We start from the raw sequence: 27,292 nt of genomic DNA, 5'->3' as shown, positions 1-27,292 counted from the left end.
ATTACATATCTTTACTATCTTTTACTTAATATGACTATTAAGGAGCTGATCATATCTGAATCAAGTCTAAACCTTTTTGGTCCGGCTTATGATCATATTTGAATCTAGCTGTAAACTACCATGATCACTTGGGGGCTTCCTGTTCAAACATAGGTCGTATTCGAACCAAAGAGAACATAGCTGTCGTAACCCTCTTGATCGGCTCAAAAGCCAAACTCACTAGGGGGCTTCTTGATCGTATTCGAATCATAGCTTAACCCCTTTTGGGTCCGACTTGGATCGTATTCGAATCAGGGTCGTTAAAAACCTCTCAAGGTCATTTGGGGGCTTCCTGTTCAAACATAGGTCGTATTCGAACCAAAGAGAACATAGCTGTCGGTACCCTCTTGATCGGCGCAACGCCAAAGCCACTGGGGGCTATATGGTCGTATTCGAATCTTAGCTTAGCCCCTTTGGTCCGGTTTACTGATCATATTCGAATCAGAAACCCCCAACTTTTCACTACAAGGTTAATTTGTATTGATTACCAACTGTTATTCGTTTTATTTGTCTTATTGATCTTGTATTGTCTTTTCACCGGCTTAACCACTTGACAATAAGCTGCTAAGGCATTAAGGTCATCAATCATACAGAAACATTGACTTCTAAAAAGGTTTGGTTCATCAACCTCATCACCCGGATCACATAAACCAGTGGTCCAGAGGTATGAATTACAGTTGACTGTTATTTGAAGAACAGTGGTTTTCTATATTAATCAAAGGCTTTTTCAACCTTGGATATTTTCACATCTGTTTTTTCTGTTTTTCCTTTATTATAAGAACTTGGCTTGTATATTCCAACAATGGCCCTCTTCAAGTGCACTAGGTCTTCGTGAGCAAGCAAGTTGGATGCACACCCACTAGTTTCCTTTGTTGAGCTTTCATACATTTATAGCTCTAGTGCATCCATTGCATGGCAATCCCTACTCCTTGCATTAACATCAATCGGTGGGCATCTCCATAGCCCATTGATTAGCCTCGTTGATGTGAGACTTTCTCCTTTTTGTCTTCTCCACATAACCCCCCTCATTATATTATATTCCACCCATAGTGCTATATCCATGGCTCGCGCTCATGTATTGCGTGAAAATTTATGAGTTTGAGATTACTAAAGTATGAAACAATTGCTTGGCTTGTCATCGGGGTTGTGCATGATGAGAGCATTCTTGTGTGACGAAAATGGAGCATGACTAAACTATATGATTTTGTAGGGATGAACTTTCTTTGGCCATGTTATTTTGAGAAGACATGATTGCTTAGTTAGTATGCTTGAAGTATTATTGTTTTTATGTCAATATTAAACTTTTGTCTTGAATCTTATGGATCTGAATATTCATGCCACAATTAAGAAGAATTACATTGGAATTGTGCCAACTAGCATTCCACATCAAATTTTTTCTTTTTTTATCATTTTCCTACTCGAGGACGAGCAGGAATTAAGCTTGGGGATGCTTGATACGTCTCCAACGTATCTATAATTTTTGATTGCTCCATGCTATATTATCTACTATTTTGGGCAATATTGGGCTTTATTATCCACTTTTATATTACTTTCGGGACTAACCTATTAACCGGAGGCCCAGCCCAGATTTGCCGTTTTATGCCTATTTCAGTGTTTGGAAGAAAAGGAATATCAGACGGAGTCGAAACGGAACGAAATCAATTAGAGAAGTTATTTTTGGAACGAAAGCCACCCGATGGACTTGGACCCCACGTCAAGGAAGGAACGAGGAAGCCACGAGGGTGGGGGGCGCGCCCCCTGCCTCGTGGGGCCCTCGCGGCTCCCCTGACGTACTTCTTCCGCCTATATAACTCCACGCACCCTAAAACTTCCAGAACAGAGATTAGATCGGGAGTTCCGCCGCCAGAAGCCTCCGTAGCCACCAAAAGCCAATCTAGACCCGTTCCGGCACCCTGCCGGAGGGGGCAATCTTTCTCCGGTGGCCATCTTCATCATCCCGGTGCTCTCCATGACGAGGAGGGAGTAGTTCTCCCTCGGGGCTGAGGGTATGTACCAGTAGCTATGTGTTTGATCTCTCTCTCTATCTCGTGTTCTTGATTTGGCACGATCTTGATGTATCGCGAGCTTTGCTATTATAGTTGGATCTTATGTTTCTCCTCCCCCTCTATTCTCTTGTAATGAATTGAGTTTCCCCTTTGGAGTTATCTTATCGGATTGAGTCTTTAAAGATTTGAGAACACTTGATGTATGTCTTGTCGTGGATATCTATGGTGACAATGGGATATCACGTGATTCACTTGATGTATGTTTTGGTGATAAACTTGCGGGTTCCGCCCATGAACCTATGCATAGGGGTTGGCACACGTTTTCATCATGATTCTCCGGTAGAAACTTTGGGACACTCTTTGAGGTTCTATACGTTGGTTGAATAGATGAATCTGAGATTGTGTGATGCATATCGTATAATCATACTCACGGATACTTGAGGTGACATTGGAGTATCTAGGTGACATTAGGGTTTTGGTTGATTTGTGTCTTAAGGTGTTATTCTAGTACGAACTCTAGGGCTGTTTGTGACACTTATAGGAATAGCCCAATAGATTGATTGGAAAGAATAACTTTGAGGTGGTTTCGTACCCTACCATAATCTCTTCGTTCATTTTCCACTATTAGTGACTTTGGAGTGACTCTTTGTTGCATGTTGAGGGATAGTTTTATGATCCAATTATGTTAGTATTGTTGAGAGGACTTGCACTAGTGAAAGTATGTACCCTAGGCCTTATTTCCTATCATTGCAATACAGTTTACGCTCACTTTTATCACTTGCTACCTTGCTGTTTTTTTCAGATTACAAATACCTTTATCTACTATCCATATACCACTTGTATCACCATCTCTTCGCCAAACTAGTGCACCTATATAATTTACCATTGTATTGGGTGTGTTGGGACACAAGAGACTCTTTGTTATTTGGTTGCAGGGTTGCTTGAGAGAGACCATCTTCATCCTACGCCTCCTACGGATTGATAAACCTTAGGTCATCCACTTGAGAGAAATTTGCTACTGTCCTACAAACCTCTGCACTTGGAGTCCCAACAACGTCTACAAGAAGAAGGTTGTGTAGTAAACATCAGTCTCATGTCAAGGGGGTGGTCGAGGGGCCCACAAGCCGGGGGGCACACCCTAGGGGGTGGGCGCCCCCTAGGCTTGTGGCCTCCTCGGTCACTTCCTGGCCCAGCTCCGGTGCTTCGGTGGTCTCTTTTGGTCCATGAAAAAATGCCGTAAATTTTCAGCCCATTTCTAGAACTTTTATTTCTGCACAAAAAATGACGTCACGAGAATTGGGCTTGTGTCCCTTCACGAAAGCTCCTTGACCTCATGTCTTAGAGGCGGTGGCGCGCGGTGCAATCGCTAGTACGAGCACTTGCGTTAATACGGTTGGTTGTCTTCTCTTTTATATGGAACCGACCATCTCCTCGAATACATCCCATATATGCTTTGATTTCCACCTAAATATTTCCATATTTGCAAGGAATAGAATAAAGAAGGAGATTTGCACATCTTTGCAATTATTAGTGTGATTAGTGGGGCGAGCTGAAGTGATAAACTCAATAATTATTCATGAATATTCAGTTTAAACGGGGGTAAAATTGTGTGTAAAAGCCACTCATCAATTCGTGGTGGGGAATCTCCGGTGACAGTGGATGGCAAGATTGGGAATTGGGGGCTACGCCTATTTTTTGGACGTGGAGAATGCCTCTTCCATCCCACATGAAATTGATGTAGGTGGCTAAGAAGTTGCGGGAGAGAATACCCATGATGATCAGCCAGAGGGTGCTCACCACTGGATAATTGACCCCCCTCTATAAATCATAAGTGAAGGGTGACTGTCGGTTCCCGGCATTGGTCTATAGGCGATTGCCACCTTACTAGTGATTACTAGTGACGCAGTCCCTTTGCCCGTCACTCGAAGGCAAACGACTATACATGTTTCTGCAGTAGTGTAGAATTAGAATTTAAAATCAAGAATTATAGGGAAATGATCCTGACAAATTCCATGATAATGATTATGGGAACTGTGTCTATCGTATATATTCCCTTTGGGAATTTGTTTACATCAATTTGGCAATGACACACAACAAATACTCGCTACGATTTTTCCTCTAGCCACCAACAACCACTTCCGAACTACCTTCATAATTGCGAACCCCCTCGTCTTCACGCCCCCCCCCCCTCCCAAAATAACGTCACTTGTTCCCTTTTATCTACTCGATCTCTCTCCTCAACTGTACCAAATCAAAGCACAATAACTAAGCATATCTTATAAATGAATGTATAAAGCGGCGTATCCAATATTTACTGCAAGTCGAGGACTTTAATAGAAAGTAAAAGTAAACACCTCAATCTAAATAGCTGAGACACAAATTTCGATAAAACAACGACAACGTGAGCTAAACATCGACCTCTGGTAAATGGAAGGCTATACATTGTACTCCCTCCATTCCAAAATATAATGTGCCCATGCTTTCCGAGGTCTAACTTTGACCATAAATTTAACCAATAAGACTGACTGCGGCGGGAGAAGAAATTGTATAATTGAAATTTTTTCTTTCGAATACGAATTCACTGATATAACTTTTGCTCCCGCCGCAATCGGTCTTGGTAGTTAAATTTACGGTCAAAGTTGAAGCACGAGGATAGAGGAAGCATTACATTGTGAAATGAAGGGAGTATATAGTACACCGTTATTATTGTGACAAATCAAACCAATAAAGAGAGAATCAACAATCCTATGTCGCGTCCAATTGTTGGAGTGGCCATCATCAACAACCTGACGCCCAAAGCCTCCTCATCGCTAACATCCAAGACAAACCCAACTAAAAGGAAGAACAACCCCAACTAAACCCAAATTGATCGATGATAGAAACAGTTGGAAAGCATTGAACAAACTCTGTAGGGTGGATAGAGCTGCTGTATCACCTGTCCCAAGCCCCAACAGCTTTCATCCCCTTTGGGGTGATGGATGGATGGGTAGATAGATCCCACCTCGTCATTTCCCCAAAAGAAGCCCAGCCAGCAGCAGCCTAGCATGACGTAGCGTGCAGCAACCTCGTCCTCTTTCTCGCTTGCGCGTCACGATATCTATCCATCCATCCTCTGGCTCACGTGCGTGCAGCGGAAAGCCAGGCCCAGCCCAGGAGCCCGCCGGCCCAGCGAAGGAATTACTACGGAGGAGAAGGTTCCAAAAAAATGCCGACGATATTATAAATGGGGGCAGCGGGCGTCGCTCCACTCCAGCGTTTTTTTTCCTCCCTCATTCGGATCGGGATCAGAGAGAGATCCTCCCTCCCCCTCCTCCCCCTCCCCGGATCAGGCCGGCCAAACCCCCTCTCCCGGATCTCGGATCGGGAGGCGGAGGCCGACCCCTCCCCCAAGGTGACGCCCCCCCCCCCCCCCCCCCCCCCCCCCCTCGCCGCGATAGCCGCTCGCCGACGCGCGCGTCCGCGCCAGTTCGCCGGCCGGTGAATTGCCTCTTCTAATCTAGCTGCCAGATGCGCCATGGTTCCATTCCCGATCTCCTCCTCTGCTAGCTGCCTTCGAAGCTTGTAAGGGGTCCAGGCGTAATCTGCTCTGTTCTCGCGATCCCTGCAGTTTTCGCCCACCCATCTGCGCGACAGATGTCGAGCAGAGTGCTCCTGATTCGGCTGTTTTCGTTCGTGTGGTAGTTCGTGGTCGTTTACGGTAGATTTTCCTAGATCCGACTGGAGGCACTGTCGATGTTTTTTTTTTCTGCTGGGTTTAACGTAGATCTAGTGTTTTTTTCGTGCAAAAAAATTACGGCAGTGGTTTCCCGCAAAACGAGGCGGCAGGGGGGGGGGGGGTATCACTGTCAGCGGCGAGCATCGCAGATCTGTAGGAGCATGTTTGTTGTTCAGCGTGTAGTAGGGTGGGGTGGGGGCATCACATCAGACCCTTGCACCACATCGGAAGTTGCTAAAAGTGAACACGTTCCGGAAAAGGAAACATGGGGGGAAGGCTGCACTCGGGAGGGTTTAGCCTGTGCCCACCACAAATTTTGGTTGCATGGCAGCCTGCTTTTTGCCATGGCTCATGGCTGGACAGGAGAGGGGCAGTGCAATGCGTTCTGAACAACACGGCATGTAACAAACGTGTGCGCTTCAGGTCTGCCGGGTCGCAGATCCGGAGGCTCAGGAATTCTGACGAGGTTTTTTAACTGGCTAGTTACAGATTTACGCAGGCTGCTAGTGTTGCAGCTCTGTGCATGTCTGCCTGGACGAGTTTCTGTCAGTATCAGGTCATATTTAGATTCGTATGTTTTGTGTGCACTGCTCCGCCGTTATGCGATGCTCTGAGCCGTGACTGAAAGATTCTGTGATGTTAGGATTGGAGTGGATTGATTTTGCATTGTGCTTTGCATTGTGGTGATTAATCATCTTCAACTCACATGTGACCGGTCATGTTTTTCACTTTTTCTTTCCTTCTAGCCACCTATGGCCTGTGAAATCCAAATGCAATGAAAATTATGGAACATGCATGTATTAACGGAAGAATTGCCGAATTATATGGAGGGCTCAACCAAATTTGACTTAGCTAATGAATTTCTGTTTCCTTTTGATTGCAAATATAGGTGCCATCATGGCAGCAAACACAGGAGCTTCAGGATGGCTAAGGGGCAAGGTGAAGGCTGTGACGTCTGGAGACTGCCTTCTCATCATGGGGAGCACCAAGGCAGAGATCCCGCCAGAGAAGTCCATCACTCTGTCATACCTTATGGCCCCAAGGCTGGTAAGATTCAATCTGCACTTTTAGACAAGGGGAATATGGTTTACATTTTAACTTACTGCATGTGTTCATTTCCTCCTTTAATTTTGAGGAAGTCACTGGTTTAGTGTATTGTCAGAGACAGAGCTAGATATAGGCCTGCTCATCTAGGGTATTGGTCATTTTTGTTTTGTTTTACATGGTAGTTTCTATGGGCTTTTGGATCTAGGCCCTGAGTTGAAACCTTGATTGCCCAGGGTCTGCTTCCGCCCTTTTCTATAGTGAATTATGTTTACATGCTACACTTGTGAGCTAATGGAAGTTCGTATTTGACACAAGAATTTCTCTCCATCATTGCATTATCATTCCCACTCCTTGACTGTGTTCTGTTTGTATAATTTAAAACTTAGGAATGCATCTATAATAAATTGTTCATATTATTTGTGCAGTACATTTTGTTCTTCTCCCCATTTAATCTTGTCTGTTGAATCCGTATATTTGTGGTGCTCTAGGCTCGTCGTGGTGGAGTGGATGAGCCATTTGCTTGGGAAAGCAGGGAGTATCTGAGGAAACTCTGCGTAGGAAAGGTACACGATGTGTCTTTTTTTATCTATTCCAAATTCTCCTATGCATGTATTAATATTGAATGTAATCACATAAAAACCACTTCTATTTCCAACTAAAAACTATTGCAGGAGGTCACATTTAGAGTGGATTACACAGCACCTAACATCGGACGAGAATTTGGCACTGTCTACCTTGGCGACAAGAACGTTGCCTACTTGGTGGTTGCTGCAGGATGGGCAAGGGTAATGACCATTTACTTTTTCTTCAATTGTTTTGTTGTGCCAAATGTTTTGGTAAATTTTGATCTTACTTATTTGATCAGGTAAAGGAGCAAGGCCCCAAGGGGGGTGAACCACTTCCAAATGTCTCTGAGCTTCTAAGGTTGGAGGAAGTTGCTAAGCAACAGGGTTTAGGCCGTTGGAGCAAGGTGTGCTTTCTTTTGGGGTTCCTGCTGTCCTGCAAGCATCTTTTGAATTGCATGACACAATTGTTCTATCGAATGATGACCTAATTTTGTGTTCTTATTTTCTGCCAACTTATAGGAACCTGGTGCTGCTGAAGATTCGATAAGAGATCTTCCACCATCAGCAATTGGCGAACTTAGTGGTTTTGATGCAAAGGGTTTTGCAGTTGCTAATAAAGGCAAGAGTCTGGAAGCCATTGTCGAACAAGTTCGTGATGGCAGTACCATTCGTGTTTACTTGCTTCCAAGTTTCCAATTTGTCCAGATATATGTTGCTGGAGTGCAGGTGTGCATCTCAATAGCTTTTATTTGATTCCATATATATTTTTTCTGTTAGAAAGTAAATATTGAGAATGATGAAATGCAGGCTCCGTCCATGGGGAGACGACCACCGAATCCTACTGTTGTTGCCGAACCAGAGGGCACTAACGGCACTACAAATGGTGATGATTCTGGGGAAGCTCCTGCACCACTGACAACAGCACAAAGGCTTGCTGCATCGACAGCCTCTACTGAAGTTCCACCAGATAGGTTTGGAAGAGAAGCTAAGCATTTCACAGAGACTCGAGTTCTGAACAGAGATGTAAGCCACGTTTTCTTTCAATTGTTTTATCCCATCTTTACAGTCAACATGTATCATCTTTTAATCAGTATTGATTTGTATTTTTTCTCTAGGTGCGAATTGTGGTGGAGGGGACAGACAGTTTCAGTAATATAATTGGTTCGGTGTATTACCCAGATGGTGACACTGCTAAGGACTTGTCCCTTGAGCTTGTTGAAAATGTATGACTAATTATTCATTCATCCATAATCATTTCTGGTTCACATTATATGTTCTAAGAAGCAAGAATAGCTAAATTGTTCATTTAATTTGTCAGACATTTTGCATTTCTTAACTGTTCTGTAACCTTCCCATTACAGGGTCTTGCGAAATATGTGGAGTGGAGTGCGAACATGCTAGATGTTGAAGTTAAAATAAAGCTGAAGAATGCTGAACTTCAGGCAAAAAAGGAACAGCTGAGAATTTGGACTGGATTTAAGCCACCAGTGACAAATTCAAAGCCAATCCATGATCAGAAATTCACTGGAAAAGTGGGTTTTATGTTCTCAGTATCAGTCTTTTGATCATGATTCTTGTAACTTAACTAATTTGGTTCATATTGATGTCTTTGTAGGTGGTAGAAGTTGTGAGTGGTGATTGTATTATTGTTGCTGATGATGCTGCTCCTTATGGAAGTCCTTCAGCAGAACGGCGGGTTAATCTTTCAAGTATTAGAGCTCCTAAGCTAGGCAATCCTCGCAGGGAGGACAACAAGCCCGACAAATTTGCTCGTGAATCTAAGGAATTCTTGCGCACACGGTTGATTGGCAAACAGGTATTTATGGGCTGCTCATATTCTTACTGAAGTTACAATGATGAGAAGTTGATTCTTAGTTGAGAAGTGACTGTTATACCCCTTTTTTCAAAATTTCAGGTGACCGTGGAAATGGAATATTCTAGAAGGATCAGCACCATGGATGGACAGAATGCTGTGCCTGTAATGAACTCGGCTGATACCAGAGTTTTGGATTATGGTTCAGTTTTTCTAGGTTCGCCATCACCGGCGGACGGAGATGACACATCTTCTGCTCCAAGCGCAGGCACCCAGCCTAAAATTAATGTTGCTGAGCTTTTGCTCTCACGGGGCTTCGCTGAGATATCAAAACACCGTGACTACGAGGAAAGATCACATTATTTTGATGCTCTATTAGCGGCTCACTCACGTGCTGAGAAAGCAAAGAAAGGAATTCACTCTGACAAACTTCCTCCTGTGATGCATATAACCGATTTAACAATGGTTGGCATTCTTGCTTGTTCCAGTAGTTTCCTTTGACATTTGCTCTGCACCTTTATTAATAGATTGTTATGATTGCACTCCTCAGGTTAATTCTAAGAAGGCCAAAGATTTCCTTCCCTTCCTGCAGCGGAATAGAAGGCATACTGCTGTTGTTGAATATGTTTTCAGTGGTCATCGTTTCAAACTGACAATTCCGAAGGAGACTTGCAGCATCGCTTTTTCATTGTCTGGTGTTAGGTGCCCTGGTAAAGATGAGCCCTACTCGAGCGAAGCTATTGCTTTGATGAGGAGGATGATTCTACAGCGTGATGTGGAGGTATGGTGTCTGCTGCCTCTCTGCTTTGTCCATATCTCCATCTCCAGTATCTGAAGGATACCAAATCATTTTGCAGATTGAGGTTGAAACAGTTGATAGAACTGGAACATTCATAGGTTCCTTGTGGGAGTCTAAGACCAACGTTGGTTCTGTTCTTTTAGAGTCTGGCTTGGCCAAGCTTAGTTCATTTGGCTTGGATAGGATTCCAGATGCTCATGTCCTCACAAGAGCTGAAAAGTTAGCAAAGCAGCAGAAACTGAAGGTAACCTGTTATACCGTGCTACATCTTTTAGGAAGTACATAATTATTTATTTATTGTTACTGACACCTATTTATCAAGATATGGGAGAACTACGTCGAGGGTGAAGAAGTTACTAATGGGTCAGCCTCTGAATCCAAACAAAAGGAAATTCTCAAGGTTTGTTGATGAAAAAACATTGGAAGTTGTTGATTTTTGTCGTTACTGAAATAGTGCTGACATGGCTCTGTTACCTGACTTCAGGTTGTTGCTACTGAAGTTCTTGGTGGTGGAAAGTTCTATGCCCAGACAGTAGGTGACCAGAGAGTAGCTTCCATCCAACAACAGCTTGCATCCTTGAAACTTAAGGAGGCACCAGTCATTGGTGCTTTTAATCCTGGAAAGGGAGAGATAGTTCTTGCTCAGTTTAGCCTCGACAACTCTTGGAATAGAGCCATGGTATGACTACAGTTAATTCACTCATGTTAAAACTAACTAATTATTATTGTATCACGGTCATAGATTGGCTATTAAATTCAGACTCTGGTTTCAGCAATGTCTTTAATAGATACTTAGACCTGTCATTAGCTGTTAGCTTGATGCATTTAACAAATATAAGTTTCTACTTAAGCCACTGGACCTTAGGAATTGGTGTGCTTGTTAGGATCATTTAGGTGAAGTGATAGATGCTGAGTGTCAGACTTGAGTACCTAACAGTGCACATGACAATATTATTAGCAGCATCTTGCCAAGTTGACAGTATTGTTGAAAATACGGTGCTTGATGTCCCATTTCAGTGCAATGCTACATGCTACTCCCTCCGTTTTTATTTACTCTGCATATTAGGTTTGACTGAAGTCAAACTTCGTAAAGTTTGACCAAGTTTATAGAAAAATATATTTATCATAAAAAATCAAAATGATGTGAAAGTACATTCAATAATGAATCTAATGGTATTGATTTGTTATTGTATATGTTAATATTTTTGTTTATAAACTTTGTCAAAGTTTACAAAGCTTGACTTTGACTAAAGCTAATACGCCGACTAAATAAAAACGGAGGGAGTAATACTTGTTCTTCTCATGGTACTAATTAGTTTTACATATTTATTTATAATAGAATGGTACAATATCCTAAGGAGCATTTCCATCATAATTCCTGCAGATTGTTAATGGACCCCGAGGAGCTGTAGAGTCTGTAGATGACAAATTTGAAGTATTCTACATTGATTTTGGTAACCAAGAAGTGGTTCCTTACAACCGCATCCGGCCTGCAGACCCATCAGTATCCTCCTCTCCTCCTCTTGCTCAGCTGTGCAGCCTTGCCTTCATCAAAGTACCTGGTCTGGAAGATGATAATGGTCAGGAAGCAGCAGAGTATCTTAGCGAATGCTTGCTAAGCAGTTCAAAACAATACCGGGCAATGATCGAAGAGCGCGACACTACTGGTGGAAAAGTGAAGGGACAAGGCACTGGGCCTGTTCTCATTGTGACTCTTGTTGATCCAGAGACAGAATCCAGCATCAATGCTGCCATGCTCGAGGTTTGTGCTATTGACTTTTATGCATTATGAATTGCTGGTTAGCTTTGTTTACTGGCTGGTGGGTTTCTGCAAAGTCTGCTTTGATCTTTCCATGAGGAGCTTTCTTTATGGAAATAGTTTGCTATGAAAATAGGCCGGAGAATATTGCTTATGCAGTTTGAGTAGGTTTACACAATAACCCAGTATGGCTCACATTTTCTCAAGATTGATATTGAAATGATATAATATCTCCGTAATTTTTTTTGAAGTGTACTTCGAAAATGCTTATTTAGTATTGTTATATCAGCTAGTTTCTTCCTTAAGCTTGGAGAAACATCCAGATTATGGGGGTTATGGAAACATCGTATGAGTAATAACGTGCCGGTTACTTTTTTTGAGGTTGACATGTGAGTTATATTTCAATTATTTTCCGCATTAACATCATTAAGACTGGTAGCTAACCTAGATGCATATTTATGTATTTTGGAAAACTCATCTCGATCCCTAAACCTAATACGCTCATGCTAATATGTGCAGGAAGGGCTTGCCCGACTTGAAAGGGGCAAGAGATGGGACACCAAGGAGAGGAAGACAGCTCTCGAGAATCTGGAACAGTTCCAGGAGAAGGCGAAGAAGGAAAGGCTGCGGCTGTGGCAGTATGGAGACGTCGAATCCGACGAGGAAGATCAAGCTCCAGGCGGGAGGAGACCCCCGCCTCGTCGGTAGACGAGGGAAGGCCGCAGCAGGCAGTGGCGCAGTCATGGTTTAGATATGAAAGTTTTGGACACCGAGCGGAACTCAGTCGAGAGCTTATATATGAAAACTAGTGAGAGAGAAGACTATATTTATGCAATTAGAAGAGAACTATATACATTGTTTTTCCCCTAAGCTCAATAAGGTCTGTGTCCTTTGTGGACTGCGTTTCTTCTTTGTAGAGACAGAACATATAATACCGAGGATTGCAGTCAAATGGAAATTAAATTCAGGTTTGATACTTTAATCTACCAAATAAAGTGACTTTACTGCTATCCTGTGTTCTTGTTATGTGTCGTTTTTGCATTCGCTGATTCAAATGGTTTTCTACTCGCTCGCATCTATAATCAGCTACATGGCATTTTAGCAGCATGTTGGGGACTCATAAGGTAATGAGCTCTCTGTTCAAAATGTCTTTTTTCTGTCGATAATTTAGAGGCTTGGAGTGAAATCCATTGCAAGTCGCTAAAGCCGTGGAACAAAATGTTGGAGACTTAAAAGAAGCTGTTGGAGACTAAAAGAAGCCAGCAGTTGCACAAAAGCGCCCCACAAATGGCTTTTCCCCCCTCACTTGTATAGGATCATAAGAGGCGGGGTTTTGGAGACTGATTGTTCTGTTTTGTGGTGCACGTGAGAAATAGAAAGCGAAAGTCATAGGCTGTGCAAAGCCGTGCAACCGAAGGATGAGTGCATAAATATGCATAGATGTCTGTGTTGAATGGCCTCCATCTATGGAAGAGGATGAAAGCAGAGCGAAAACTATCTGAACTTTTCCACGGAAAAATGAAAATGAAGAGAAAATATGAAAATGGAAACAAAATATTGCAAAATAGAAATGGAAACAAAGTTTCTTACGTGGAAACGGAACAAAGTTTTCTAGTGGAGCGGACACGAAAAAGGGGATATTCTGTTTCCATGGATTCAGAATTTCCCGTTCACCATGGCTACTATCTCCAACACTTAATGAAATCCATGTTTTTTTCTTCTGTGTCAATAAAACCATGTTGTGACCAACAATAACACCCAAAATATCTAACATAATCCCCACCCATCCTCGTTGTAGTGTCCAGATTGGTTTAGGAGTCATCGAAAAACATTGTAATCATATCAATTGAATATTTTGTTGGTTTGCTTGTGCTTTTCTCAATGGTTCAAGCGGTCTTTTGGTTTTGACGAACATCCTAGAATCTTGAATCTTCATGGCCGGGAAACTATTAAGATGAGGATCAAGTTTGGACATAGAAGTTCAAAGAGTGATTATGATGTTGGATGCCTATCAGCAAAGAGAGATACAAAGCTCCATCAACTATGGGTGGTTTTGCTGTTCTTCGTTATAGTGTCACCGGCTTGAGGTCAAGCCATGCTTTAAGGGGGTGAGAATGTCATATGCCCCAAGGGTCATGACCCTCTTCATATCCAGGGCCTTCCCAATGTAATGGGTCATGGGCCATGGGCTTGGCCCAGCTACACAAATAGACAAAAAGGCTTATAAAGGAGGAGAAGCTAGATAGAGGAGGGCAGCATACAGGCCATGGGCTATAGCGGGAATGTAATGGGGAGCCTCATAGACTAGCTCGTATGGCAGGGCGGCATGTGTGGCTTGATGCACCACCTCCTCATTTATGTATCCTGTAAACATTGAACTTATATGCAATAAAGTGCATTGTGTTTCTAAAACAAAAAGACAGAGGAGGGCAGCGAATAGATTGAAATGTCTTCAACTTCTCATTTTCATGTTCTCCTTCCTCACCCTTCTGCTTCATGTATCTCATCTCTCCTTGCTGCTGATCCTGATCCCGAATCCTTTGTATCCCAAATTTGTATCCATCCGTGTTTCAAAAAAAATAAAAAGTTTGTATCCATGTATTGGTATTTTTTTTGAGAAGATCCATGTATTGGTACTGATCCGGTTGTTCATCCATAATTTTTTTTGAGAAACCGGTTGTTCATCCATCTTTGTGTTTGGGTCGTGACACGGGCCGACACCCACGCCGGCCCACTTCATCGGCACCGAGTTTTCTTCAGACCCATGAGGGGAAGGAGGCTTTGCCATGTTGGGCGTTCGTGACGTGATGATGTGAATGATTCATGGTCCGAATCGGAACCGCACTCACGCACCGCCTATGCACATACGCGTTAGCCTGTCCATAAATTTGGAGACGCGCGGCACGGTGCGTGTGCGTGCGCGGCATACGGGTACCACCACTCACGCCCAACTCCTCTCATCACGACTCGCCGACTCGCCGAGCAACCGATGGCGGCACAACAAGCGTCCGGCACGGCGGCCGAGCGGCGCCTGAGGATGACGTGCAGCCACGGCGGCTGCTTCGCGCCCTGCGGCCCGGACCGCGCGGTCCGGTACGTCGGAGGCGAGACCCGCGTCCTCGCCGTCTCGCGCGGTGTCTCCTTCCGGGAGCTGTCCGCGAGGCTTGGGGAGATGGCCGGCGGCAAGATCGTGTCAGCTCTCAAGTACCGCCTCGCCGACGACGAGGAAGTGCTCGTGTCCGTCACCTGCAACGAGGAGCTCGCCCACTTGCGCGACGAGCACGACCGCCTGAAGGCCACGCGGCCGTCGGCGACCTTCCGGGTGTTCTTCTCCGGCGTCCAGCGGCCCGCGGCGTCTGGGCGTCCCCCGCTGCACCCGGGGACGCTGCGGCGCGTGCAGCGACCCGTGCACGGCCGCGCGCGTCGCCGGTCCAGCGCCGACACTGATGATGCGGCGTGTGCAGAGCGCGCAGGACCTCGCCCGCTTCCAGCCGTGCTGCTACTACGACAAGCCCGGCCGTCGCCCCGATCAGCACGCGCCGCCGATGCGTCCACCGCTCTCCGTCATGTCCAAGAACTCGCACGGTGCGATCCGAGAAGGCGAGGAGCTGCTGTCGGACAAGGCAGCGGCCGCGAAGGCGAGAAGCAGATTGGTATATGCTAATTGCAGAGAAGAACCGGCCATGGCAGATAAGAACCGGATCGGAGTGCTTTCTGGGAGCTGGAGTGAAATTAGGGTTTAGCTCTTCACAAGAGAACACCAGGGCTGTCCTGATGTCACTGCTATGTACTCCTACTAAAGAAAGAAAAGTTGTAAAACCATGTACTTACATGATTTCCAATGAAATGTTTCATATCCAGGATCAACTTTGATGGTTCCAACATATTTGCTGGTTCTAGCGATTCATCAGAATTATATTGCAGGAAGAACATTCTTTACACACACAAAAAAAATACATCACAAACCCTTTCTAGTATTTATCACCAACAATGACTCTGACCAGCAGGGGTATAATTACGCAACAATGCTGCTTTGGCTCCCTGGAGTACAAAACTTGTAAAATAGAAGCTGATCGAAGTTCCAGCGCACTGACATATTGCTGAAGCTTCTTGAACTTAGAACAAGTTAACTGACATGTTGTCCCAAGTGTTCAGGTTTCTATTTCCGGTACTTACAAACATGTTCTAGACTCGTAAAGTACATACATCCATTACTATTTCCATTCTAAGATTCAACAGCAAAATTTTCCTTAGTAGAAAGATTCAATAAGCCAAAGACCCGAGTTCTTGAAAGTGGACAAACTAGTAGAAGTAGAAAGAAGAAACAAAGATAACCATATGCAAAACTTGTCCCAACAAGAATATTCAAAGAAGATCAAACATACAACACAACAGCTAACCTGTGCCGGATAAGATTCAACAGAACAGAATAGCTTCGGTCATTTTCCTCTATCCACTACTCATTGAACATCTAACAAAAAAAGGGGGACTTCAAGAAGCAGAACAGAGTGAACGGTTTCAGCACAACTCTACGGTTTTACTACACCCTTCTTGCACCGACTGTTGATCGAAATATCTATCACTTGAGAAACGGTCCCTTGGTCCCACGGAAAGGTATACTGCTTCCCCTTTATGATGCGATTACAGATATGTCTGCACGGATATAGGACCGCGGATACATGAAATGCACAAATGACTTTTCAAATCTTGACGTAGATCGGCAGCCCACAATCTGTGTGCCCGCCCATGCGTGCTAGAAATTCTCTCCCAAAATCCCCGTTTTGTTTAGAACACATTTGCCCTAAAGCCCAAAGCCAAGAGAAAAAAAAAATCTTTTGAACGAAATCAGATTCCCCCGTGTTTCTTGTTTTCCCAAGAGATTATCCTGTTTGACCCGCGACCGACAACAGGCGATGTACCTCAACACCTTCCTAAAAGAAACTAGTTTGCAGGACCATAAAATTTGGACCCAAAAACCTGGCGTCCGTTCCCTGGGAGCCCTGCTGCCACCGAACGACTCGGGCAATCCCTAAACTCTTAAGCGCCGCTTAGAGGGTTATCCATACACTAGGTCCAGTTAGCGGGTCGGCCCAATTGTTTTTTCTTGTTCTTGTTTTTTTTTCGTTTCCACGTAGGATTTCAACATTTTTTTTCTTTTCCCTCTTCCTTTTTTCAAATTGCATGAACTTTTTAAAATTCGGTCAAATTTTTCAGCTTTTGTGAGCTTTTTCAAGTAGATATTTTTTTTTCAAAATTGGTGATTTTTTTTCAAAAATCGATGAAGTTTTTTCAAATTTGATGAAAATTTTCCAATTCAATGATTGTTTTGAAGTTTTATGAAATATTTTTCAAATTGGATGAACTTTTTAAATGTTTGATGATATTTTTTGAATTTGATGAATTTTTTCAATGTCAATGAACTTTTCAAAAAAATTAAATTCAATGATTTTTCAAATTTGCGAACCCTGCTATGGTTTACGAACTATTTTCCAAATCTAAGAACAAATTTTGTAATATTAGGTTTTTTTTGCTATTTTCTAAATTTATTTATTTATTTTTTGTTTTTTCACTTGCCCAGGGTTGACCAGACAAGTGGTCAACCGCGGCCGTGTCAAGGTGATCGAGCGACTCAGAGTAACTATCGAGCGTTTGTCTTCCTTTCTTGGGCCGACCCATGAGCAGGGGCGCGTGGGTGCCGAAAAGCTCAAGGGCGTTTAAGGCACCCTATAGGTGCTCCCAACGACTCATTCCCCTCGATCGGGAGGAGCGAGCAAACCAATTTGTTTGCCAAGGGAGCACCCCGAGCGCGAACCTCCCTCTCGGCTTCACGACTGATCTTATAGATCGAGTCCTCTGTTTGGGCAACAAAAAACGCCCAATTTTCACGCTGCTAAAATCATGTGTGTTAGATTATAAAAGAACACATGAATTTGCGATGGTGTAAAATTAAAAAGCACATAAAAATATTAAAAAATCTATCCTAATTTTTCCACAAAAATGGTGAAAATGATTACATGGCAAGTTGTTGCAAGAATTTCAACTTGTTGTGATCATTGTATTCAAAAAAATTATCCACAAATTTGCCATGGAGACATTTCGAAAAAAAGTCATACAGAAATGCCATGGGTCCAATATAATAAAAATTCCATGCTATTGGTATTAAAAATGCCATGCTCTTAAAATATGAAAAATGCCATGCTTTTTTAAGGGAAAAATATGACGTTCTTAATAGTGAAAAATGCCATGCTATTAGCATAAAAATGTCATAATCTTTTTTTAATGCAAATGACATGCTCTTAATAGTGAAAATGCCATGCTATTAATAATAAAAATGTCATCTTTTTATTCTATTAAAATTAAAATTTCATGATCTATTTTAAGGGAAAATGGCATGCTCTTAATAGTGATAATGTTGTGCTATTGATAATAAAATTTTCATGCTCTTAAATAATAAAATTGTGAGGATAATTTTTGAAAATTATCATGCCATTTAAAAAATTACCATCCTTATATATTAAAAATGCCATGGAAACTTTCTACTTTTTTTGCCATGGACTAACTAACAATACAATGCCATGGTGTTCACTGAAAAAATGTCATGGTAAGTTCAATAATTTGCCATGTTCCAAATAATATAGTTGCCATGGTGTAAATGATCAAAATGCCATGCTACATTCAATAAAACTACCATGGAATAGTTATTAAAAATGCCATGGTCTAAAAAATTAAAATGACACGGTCCATGATATTTTGCGGAAAAATGCCATGGGTTTTTGGGATGTGCCGTGATATTTTAGGGGTTTCGGAAAACAAACAATATTTCAGGATTGTGCCATGATGGTATATATATTAAAAAAATTAGTGTTTCTATAAAAAATACCATGGCTTCTACAAATAAATGCCATGGTTCTCTACGAAAAAATACAATGGGGAAACATGTTTGGTTTGCCATGGTATATACATTATAATTGACATAGTTCCTACAAAATGCCATGGTTCTCTAAAAAATGCCAAGGTTCCTACAAAATGCCAATGGTTTCTCTATAAAATGCCACAAAATTTATTGCCTTGTATATTTAAATATAATTGTGAAGCTTTGAACAATAAAAAGGGCCATTACACCTACAAATGAAAACTACCAAGGCCTACTTAATGAAAATGCCATGTGACTAGCTAGAACATCTTATCTTCTATATCTAAGTAACTAGCCTCCACTAACCTATTTCTCTCAACATGCAAGTATGTCACCTCATCATGTAACATGCATGAGAAAAGGTCCAGCTCAACATGCAACCATGCATAGAAAAAAATCCACCCCAACATGCAAACATGCATGACAAATTCCATTCTATTATGTTATTTATATTTAATAAATATTTTACAACTATATAATAATCAAACACAATAAATCATATATATTTCAGTTTTAGTTATCATAATCTTACTCTAAATATTCATGTTCTATACTACCAAATCTTAATAAAATATATTGCAAGTCATTCCTGCAACAACTTGTGTGGTATTATCTAGTTCTAAGAAAAATACCACCCAGATTGAACAATTCTGTCAAGAAAATAACAAAAATGTGCCATAGTCTATAACATTAGTAAAATTGCCATGTCCATATAACATTTTGCTCTTAAAAAAATGACGTAGATTACAAATTGCCATGTTATAGACATCAAAATATGAGAGGGAAAATCAGTAGAATAGTGTCGCAAAATCTACATAAAATGTTCAACAAAAATGCCATGTTTTACTAATGCCATATTTTGTTCCAATTTGCTATGTGCAAAAATAGTGGTATAATTGCCATGTTATACAACAACTTGTTCTTGAAAAAATGCCAAAGGCCAACAAACAAAAACAGTTTTCAATAGTTTTGCCATGTGTGGATTGAGCAGTAAATTTCAGACAATTGCCAGGGCATTTAAAAAAACGTGGATGCCACTTTACACAAAGTTGCCATGGCGTTTTTTTTTTGCACATTTCCCTTAAAAATTTCAGAAAATCTGGCCATGTTTTGAAGCACTAGTACCACGCCTACAAGCAACTACAAAATTTCCTTGTGTACACTTCTGCTCATCACCTGAAGCGAAAAAAAACAGCAGCAAAACATGTGGCGCATCGACCAGCGAACAACCGACAAGTTTCCCGCAAACAGAAGAGGAATGACAGGGAGGCTCCCAATTACGTACCTTGGTGTTGTGCTCGACAAGTGAGCGGCCAGAGAGGATGGCGTGGCTGAAGACGGAGGCGGCCGTCGCGGTGGGTTCGCGACCCTGCGCGATCCGCCACTCGCACGACAAGCGAACCGCGACCATATCCTGGCGCAGGTACGCTTCAGCGGGTCCCTTCCCTTCGCCGTAGACCGTTCCATGGTCGCTGTCGCCCGAGGAGACAAGTGTGGCGGTGGTGGTCCGCACCTCTTTGAGATGCGACGAGGAGGAATCCCCCCCCCCCACCCCTAGCAGGGCATAGAATCCGCCGTGTCCCGGTAGCGTGGGCCCTGTCATGGGTCGCCCGACGCTCTCTCCTTCCCTCTCTCTGCTCTCTTTCTCTTTCTCTCTCTCTCTCTCTCTTTGTGTAGTCAACGAAAAAGGGGAATGTGGGGAGTGGATGCGGACGCGTTAGCCACAGTTCCCAGCGAAACATGTAGATATTTCTGACGTGGCCAATCGGACTTCTTTGAGATCCGTGTTTTCGATCCAATGGCTAAGGGGTAGGTTGCTGGAGATGCCCAAATAGCTGACGAGACGGCAGTCACATAAGATTTCACTAAAATTTCAGAGTCAAATTCCCTGAACTTTTTTTTACAGAGCCCAAGTTTTCTTGGGAATCCAGTCCGAGCTCGATCGGTTGACTAATTAACAGCCCATCAAAAGGGCGGGAAGGAAGCTTTGCCAGGTTGCACGTACGTGACGTCATGTGAATCTGAATCCTCATCTCATGCATGGTCACTTCTGAGTCGGAACCGTACTCACGCGCCGCCTATACATACATACATCGAATACGCGTAGGCGTAGCGTGTCCATAAATTTGGAGACTCACGCCGAACACCTCCTCTCATCTCAACGATTACCCACACGACTCGCCGACTCGCCGACCAACCGATGGCGGCGGCAGCAGCACCAGGAGCGTCCGGCACTGGCTCCCCGGCGGCGGCCGAGCGGCGCTTGAGGATGATGTGCAGCCACGGCGGCTGCTTCGCGCCCTGCGGCCCGGACGGCGCGGTCCGGTACGTCGGAGGCGAGACCCGCGTCCTCGCCGTGCCGCGCGGGGTCTCCTTCCGGGAGCTGGCCGCGAGGCTCGAGGAGATGCTGGCCAGCGGCGGCCGCAAGATCGTGACAGCGCTCCGGTACCGCCTCGCCGACGACGAGGAAGTGCTCGTGTCCGTCACCTGCGACGAGGAGCTCGCCCACTTGCGCGACGAGTACGACCGCCTGCAGGCCACGCGGCCGTCGGCGACCTTCCGGGTGTTCTTCTCCGGCGTCCAGCGTCCCGCGGCGTCTGGGCGTCCCCCGCTGCACCCGGGGACGCTGCGGCGCGTGCAGAGCGACCCGTGCACGGCCGCGCGCGTCGCCGTTCCACGGCCGATGCGGCGTGTGCAGAGCGCGCAGGACCTCGCCGGATACAGCCGCTTCCAGTTCCAGCAGTGCTGCTACGACAAGCCCCAGCGCCGCCGCGACCAGTACGCGCCCGTGCCGGCGCCGCCGATGCGTCCACCTCTCTCCGCCATGTCCAAGAACTCGCACGGTGCGATTCGACAAGGCCAGGAACTGATGACGGCCAAGAAGACGGCCGACGCCGTCATCGCAGAGGCGGCAGCGCTTTATGGGAGCTGGAGCGAAATTTAGGGTTTAGCTCTTCACTAGAGAACACTAGAGCTGTCCTGTCACTGCTATAGTATGTACTCCTGAGAAAAGTTGTAAAGCCATGTAGAGATGATTTCCAGTGAAATGTCTCATGTCCTCAGTAATCTGTCCAGGATCAACTTTGATGATTCCTGACTTATCTGTCGACTGCGACAAAGATTATGCTAGGAACATATTTGTCCAGGATCAACTTTTGTTGATTCATAATTGTATTACAGGAAGAGAGCATTCTTTGGTTCGCTGGGGCACAAGTTTTTCTTTTTTTGAGAAGTTGCAGAATACAAATGTTGATCAGCTGCCTCATTGCTCCTCGTTGATTACATGTTCAGAACTACGCTACAAAATAGTAGAAGCTTTAATCCACAACGGAACGTCGATTAAAATCTCTAGAAGATAAATTCTGCACTCGAGAGAATCGCATCACCAGTACTTCTGTTGAGAGAAAATCGAAATTGCGGCAGTTGTTTACCACCATAAGTTTTTTAAGAACATCTTCACATCAGATTATTGCAAGCCACCGTAAATAAGGCTGGTAGACCAGACTTATGGATGCATCGTTCAATCATTTTCATAGAATTCCATCGACGAGTACCGGTTAGTCACTCAAGAAAGTGGGCTTTTGTTTAAACGGTTCAAGAATCTGAATTATCGAAAACAACGACAGTTCACGAAATACAAGCACGACAAACTCCAGTCTGCCCGGCCCTTTTGGAGATTAATCTCGCTCTATTGGTATGTGATTGTTCAGATCTAAATGTTTCTATACATGGATCTGTAAATCGGAACCTGAAAGCGAGGCCCTTTATGTGGCCAAATTCTTGCATACTATTTTTATTGTAAATGGATCACCGAATGCAACGCAATTTTATGCCCAGACACCTTTTCAGGGGAAAATACTAGAGCTATGACCAAAGGGTTTTTGCCGTGACAAGTAAATTATAGGCGTAGTACAGTTTACACCAGTGAAATATCACTGTACTGAATTGTACTCCCATGCGAGCCTTTGAAGAAAGAAATGTCTACCCGCTCCCGCGGGTGGGGTGGGTTGGGGGGGGGGGGACCCTAGATCGAGCCGCCGCCGCCTGAGCACGCCGCCGGGCAAAGCCCGGTCGGCGTAGGCGGCGGCGGGGCTCTCTTCCTCCTCGTTGACCCCTGCAGCGCGGGATGCGGTGGTCACCTGAGGGCGCGGCGCTTGTGCAGGGCCAGGCGGCGGCGGCGCGGCTGGCCGTGGTCGTGGCGGAGGCTGCATGGATCCGGCTAGGCGTGGGGCGGCGGGGGCTGCAAGCGGCTAGTGCGATGGTGCGTGGCGGCAGGCGGTTTTGGCGGCGGCGGCTGTCGCATCGCGGCAGGGTGCAGGGGGCGGAGGGCACCGGTGGCGGGGTCATGCGCGTGCACGCCTGAGCCGGCCCCTGGCTTGGGGTGGCTGGCTGCTTCCGGCCATGCTCATGGCGGTCGGTGCCTGGCCGATCTGATGGCTGCGTGCCCGGCGGATTCAACGCCCGGAGTCCGGCGGGCGGCGCGGGATGGGCAGTGGCCTGGTGTGGCTGCTGCTCCGGCTATGGAGGGATCCACGGTAGCTTGGCAAGTCGGCTACGGCGGCGGCTGACATGTTTCGACGTCGGTTTGTCCGTAGGCGGCGTGCGACGGCCTTCGATTCCTCTCCCCGTCGCCCGCGCACCACTTCCGTCGAAGGACTGGGCTTCTCCCAGTCATGGTCCATCACTCGTCTCGCGCCCGACAGCAGGACCGCGCTCGTCTCGCGCCGGGCAGTAGGACCGCGCCCGACAGCAGGACCGCGCCCGTCTCGTGCCCGGCACCAGGACCGCGTCCGGCAGCAGGACGGGCCGATGGCGGCCAGTATTGGCCGGCCTATTGGGTCTCGGCGTTGGGGGCAACTCAGGGGTGCTAAAGGCGGGGCCTTTCCACTCGTCTCTTTGGGTGGAGTGGCACTGGGTGACTGGTGAGGTGGCGTCGAGGTCTTGGATGCCGGGGTGGTGGCCCTGGTGGTGGTGTCGCGGTGCTCATGGGCAAAGCCCGTGCCTTGGTGCTTTCTAATAACCATGGTCATGTGGGCGGCATGGTCGCCGGGGTGTGGCGTTCGGTGGCGGTAAGTATTGGCCGGGGTGAAAACCTGTTCTATCTTCGGACTGACCGGCGACGGCGAAGCTCGTTCCCTTCTTGAAGGCGCCGTCACGACCATCATTGATCGTCGTGTTGCTCTAGGGAAAACTCTGACTCTCGGTCGGGCGGTGGCGGCGCTCCGGTGTCGTATTCTTCCTAAAGGCACCGCCTTGGAGCCCATGGTTCGTCATATGCGGCTTCATCTCTTCGCGGTGGCGTGTTCACGGTCCAGGTCCCGGCTGCTCTTGTAGTGCTTGGGTTGGTGTTGCTGCGCTTAGCGCTTATGTATCTTGTCTTGAGTGTGTGCGTGTGTTGTGGTGGCGTGCGTTTGTACCAGGTTATTGTTGGTCGATGCTTTATATATAAAATGGGGGGAAAGCCTTTTTCGATATTGTACTTTCATCCAGTACCTTCGGTAGTCACTTAACAGCTCACACTAGTAAGAACAACCAGCGTACCAGCACTATGCTTCCACATGAATGGAGCTTTGATGACGCAAGTAAATGTTGGCAAAAACGTCGGAATCAAAGGGAATCCACACGAAAATCTTAAACCAGACTTTAGAAAGAGAGAAGAAGGAAAACTATTAGCCCTACTCTGATTTGTGCGGCGAATGAAGTAATTGTTGAGAGCTAAGGCCTTTTTTGGTTTGGAGAAATTTTGTAGGATTTTCATAGGATAAGATTTCTATAGAAAAAATTCCTTCAGATCTTTTTGGTTTGTAGGAATGAAATCCTATTACTATGAAAAAATTCTTCCTATCCTTCACATTTTATAAAAAAATAAACATTAGCCTAGACTCAATGGAAAAAATCCTATGGTGTGAATTAAAGGGCATCTCCTTTTCTATTCCTATGCATAGGATTTGAGATGCATGTCATCTCATTTTCTATAACTTTCCTATTCCTATGATTTTCCAATCGTATGAACCAAAGGAGGCCTTAATATTTGGTTGGCCAAGTTTAGGGGCATCTATTATGTTAGCAAAACAATGCAAGTTAAAAGATAGATTTGTCGCGTACAAGGAACGGATCATCAAGAAACTGAAATATGTTTTGCTCCCGCTAATACCTAGCAGCTGGACTAAATGGTGAATCTAGTTATGCACCAAACAAGACTTGTGCTTTATCAGTCATTGCCTCAGCAACGAAGAAATCATCCGGTGGAGGATAGACCATGAAATACAATCTCCACACCTGATGTCTTTGTTATGCTCTACTATTTTGTTCCTTTCCTATGTTTACACTGAACCTGATGTTTATATAGCCAAGATGGGAAGAAAAGCGTATGTATATCTGGACAAGTGAACCTGGCATTGACGCACAGTCGTGCACAATTTAAAAATGCCAACAGAGCTGCATATATCAGTAATAAAAGGAATACATCCAAAAGTTTTATGATTACTTTTTCCCTTTTTTCCTTATACTTTCATGTTACTGCAAAATACGGCTTCTTAATTTCAGCAATGGTTTTAACGTTCTAAAAGGACACATCATCTATTCTAGAGAAACGTATACTTTTCGTCCCTCAATTCTTGGCGAAGTCTAAATTTGGTCCCTCAACTTCAAAACCAGACAACTTGAACCCTTAACTATTGAAACCGGACAAGATTCATCCTTGGTCACAGTTTTGACCGGTTTTGGTGCTGTCTCACCCCGGTTTTGACCGCATCGACTCAAATTCGCATACTTTTTCCAAGTCTTAATGTTTTCAAATTCAGGTACTTTTTTCAAGTACGTGAACTTTTAAAAAAATTGTGTTTTTTTTCAAATCTGCGTACTTTTTCCAAGTTCACGTACTTTTTTCAAATCCGCATACTTTTTTAAAGTTCATGTAGTTTTTCAAATTCATGTAGTTTTTAAAAATTGACATACTTTTTCATATTTTCATAAATTTTTTTGGAAGGAGTTCATGAATTTGAAAATTTTATGCAAACTTGAAAAGGTACGCGGATTTGGATTTCTTTTACGCAAATTAGAAAAAAATATGTGGACTTGAAAAATTATGTCAACTTGAAAGAAGTACGTGAATTTTAAACAAAGTTTATGGATTGGTAAAGGAACACGGATTTGAAAAAAATACATGAACTTTAAAAGGTATGTGGATTTGAAACAAGTACGCAAATTTCAAAAACAATTCATGGATTTGATAAAATTAAACGAGCTTGGAAAAAAATACGCTGATTTGAAAAAAGTGGGCATTTAAAAAAAATCATGGATTTGGTAAAAGTACACAAATTTCAAAATAGTTTACGGATTTGAAAAAAGTATGTTTATTTAAAAAAACTACACGACCTTGAAAAAACTTACCTGGATTTGAAAACATTATGTGAATTTCAAAAAGTTCACGGATATGAAAAAATTACGCGAATTTGAGTCAGCACCGGTAAAAAACTGAGGTTTGTCACCAAAACCGGTCAAAATCGAGACCAGAGACGAACCTTGCCTGGTTTCAATAATTGGGGGTGCAAGTTATCCGGTTTTAAAGTTGAGGGACCAAATCTAGACTTCATCAAAAGTTAAGGAACGAAAAGTATACTTTTCTTTTTATTCTATGTGATTTCATAGTGATAAGCGCCTAAAGAAAGTAGTTTTTAACAGCTCCGTCGGTGCTGATGAGCTCACGGATAAAGTCATCGGGTGTTTCATCTCGAGATGAAAATTTTATTTTGCAGTACTTTTTTTTAAGCAAACAGAACTTGCAGTTTATTTATGTCATGTCTGTTACTCTGCTAACTACTATCTTACAGTCACTGAAAAAGAGATATATAAGAGTATTTCCAACAGCCAAAATTGATATCTAAGCGTATATATGAACCTTGTATGGTCAATTTTTTGCGTAGTATTTTAAGATCAAACTATTGAAATCCTGATTTCGTGAAACAAAGAAAAGCGGTACAGATTTTTTGCGCACATTTACTGTTTGGCATATTGGGTATCCTTTTCCTGATACCTCCCGTCCTTACGTGGACAAATTCAAAGAAATGAAAATACCATGAAACTTGATATATGTCTGCAATGCACCTGATATCTTTTCTTCATGTTTGTTGATCCCTTATGCTCCTTTACGAGACTTTATAACCAAGACTGGGAAGACAGGGAAAAGGGGACGTGGTATTTGTTCACAGATTAGAGTTACTACATATTACAACGGTTAAGGTGATTGGCGATTTTACGAGCCGTCCATCCAGCCTGATCTAATGGTGGGAAAATAGGAGTTACGAGGAGTTACAAAACTAAAATTACAGAAAATTACATATAAGATGGGACTGGTACATAATTTTAGTGGGACCAATTAGGATTTTAAAGGGTAGATCCGTCTCTTTTTTTTTGAAAATTTCCGCTCGCAATTGTTTATTCGTCTCAACCCCCGATCCAGTCTCATCCCCGATCCACTCGTCTCCTCTCACCACGGTGTCCGCCGCTTGCCACGCCGTGGACTGCCGGTTCCTCCCCGCCAAGAGCCCCGCCCCGCCCACCATAGTCCTTCGTCGCCGGATGTGCCCTGCGCGAGCCCTTCGCCGCCGGATGTGCGTCGCCAAGAGCTTCGCCC

General features: G+C 44.1%; 2 protein-coding genes and 1 pseudogene across 3 annotated transcripts; all 3 read left to right on the top strand.

Moving 5' to 3' along the window:
• The first annotated feature begins 5,282 nt into the window (after nucleotides 1-5,282).
• LOC125550307 (ribonuclease TUDOR 1) lies at nucleotides 5,283-12,754 on the top strand. 2 transcript variants are annotated; one of them, XM_048713278.2, is made up of 17 exons: nucleotides 5,283-5,436; nucleotides 6,650-6,807; nucleotides 7,296-7,370; nucleotides 7,479-7,592; nucleotides 7,673-7,777; nucleotides 7,893-8,099; nucleotides 8,181-8,396; nucleotides 8,489-8,596; nucleotides 8,735-8,905; nucleotides 8,989-9,189; nucleotides 9,289-9,651; nucleotides 9,737-9,967; nucleotides 10,044-10,229; nucleotides 10,308-10,385; nucleotides 10,470-10,664; nucleotides 11,370-11,747; nucleotides 12,264-12,754. In XM_048713278.2, exons 2-17 carry the CDS (start codon nucleotides 6,658-6,660, stop codon nucleotides 12,450-12,452), a joined length of 2,967 nt encoding a protein of 988 aa, XP_048569235.1. In that variant the 5' UTR covers nucleotides 5,283-5,436; nucleotides 6,650-6,657; the 3' UTR covers nucleotides 12,453-12,754. The 2 variants fall into 2 exon arrangements, with proteins under 2 accessions (XP_048569235.1, XP_087373674.1); XM_087517548.1 differs by lacking the exon at nucleotides 5,283-5,436 and having other exon boundaries at nucleotides 6,632-6,807.
• A 1,806-nt stretch (nucleotides 12,755-14,560) lies between these two features.
• On the top strand, nucleotides 14,561-15,519 carry LOC147974502 (uncharacterized; annotated as a pseudogene).
• A 5,270-nt stretch (nucleotides 15,520-20,789) lies between these two features.
• On the top strand, nucleotides 20,790-21,823 carry LOC147974501 (uncharacterized). Its single transcript, XM_087519488.1, has one exon. The coding sequence runs from the start codon at nucleotides 20,858-20,860 to the stop codon at nucleotides 21,599-21,601; it is 744 nt and encodes a 247-aa protein (XP_087375614.1). The 5' UTR covers nucleotides 20,790-20,857; the 3' UTR covers nucleotides 21,602-21,823.
• The last annotated feature ends 5,469 nt before the right edge of the window (nucleotides 21,824-27,292 follow it).

Source organism: Triticum urartu, chromosome 4A (assembly GCF_056163025.1).
Source record: "Triticum urartu cultivar PI428250 chromosome 4A, HENAU_Tu73, whole genome shotgun sequence".
Taxonomy (NCBI): Eukaryota; Viridiplantae; Streptophyta; class Magnoliopsida; order Poales; family Poaceae; genus Triticum; species Triticum urartu.
This window is presented reverse-complemented; position numbering and strand designations above follow the sequence as displayed.

What these genes read in the sequence shown, in the direction of transcription:
- LOC147974501 (XM_087519488.1), top strand. Translation starts at nt 20,858, where the DNA reads ATGGCGGCGGCAGCAGCACCAGGAGCGTCCGGCACTGGCTCCCCGGCG.
- LOC125550307 (XM_048713278.2), top strand. Translation starts at nt 6,658, where the DNA reads ATGGCAGCAAACACAGGAGCTTCAGGATGGCTAAGGGGCAAGGTGAAG. An exon ending in ATATAACCGATTTAACAATG is followed by an intron (nt 9,652 to 9,736) that starts GTTGGCATTCTT and finishes TGCACTCCTCAG; the next exon opens with GTTAATTCTAAGAAGGCCAA. An exon ending in ACTCTTGGAATAGAGCCATG is followed by an intron (nt 10,665 to 11,369) that starts GTATGACTACAG and finishes TAATTCCTGCAG; the next exon opens with ATTGTTAATGGACCCCGAGG.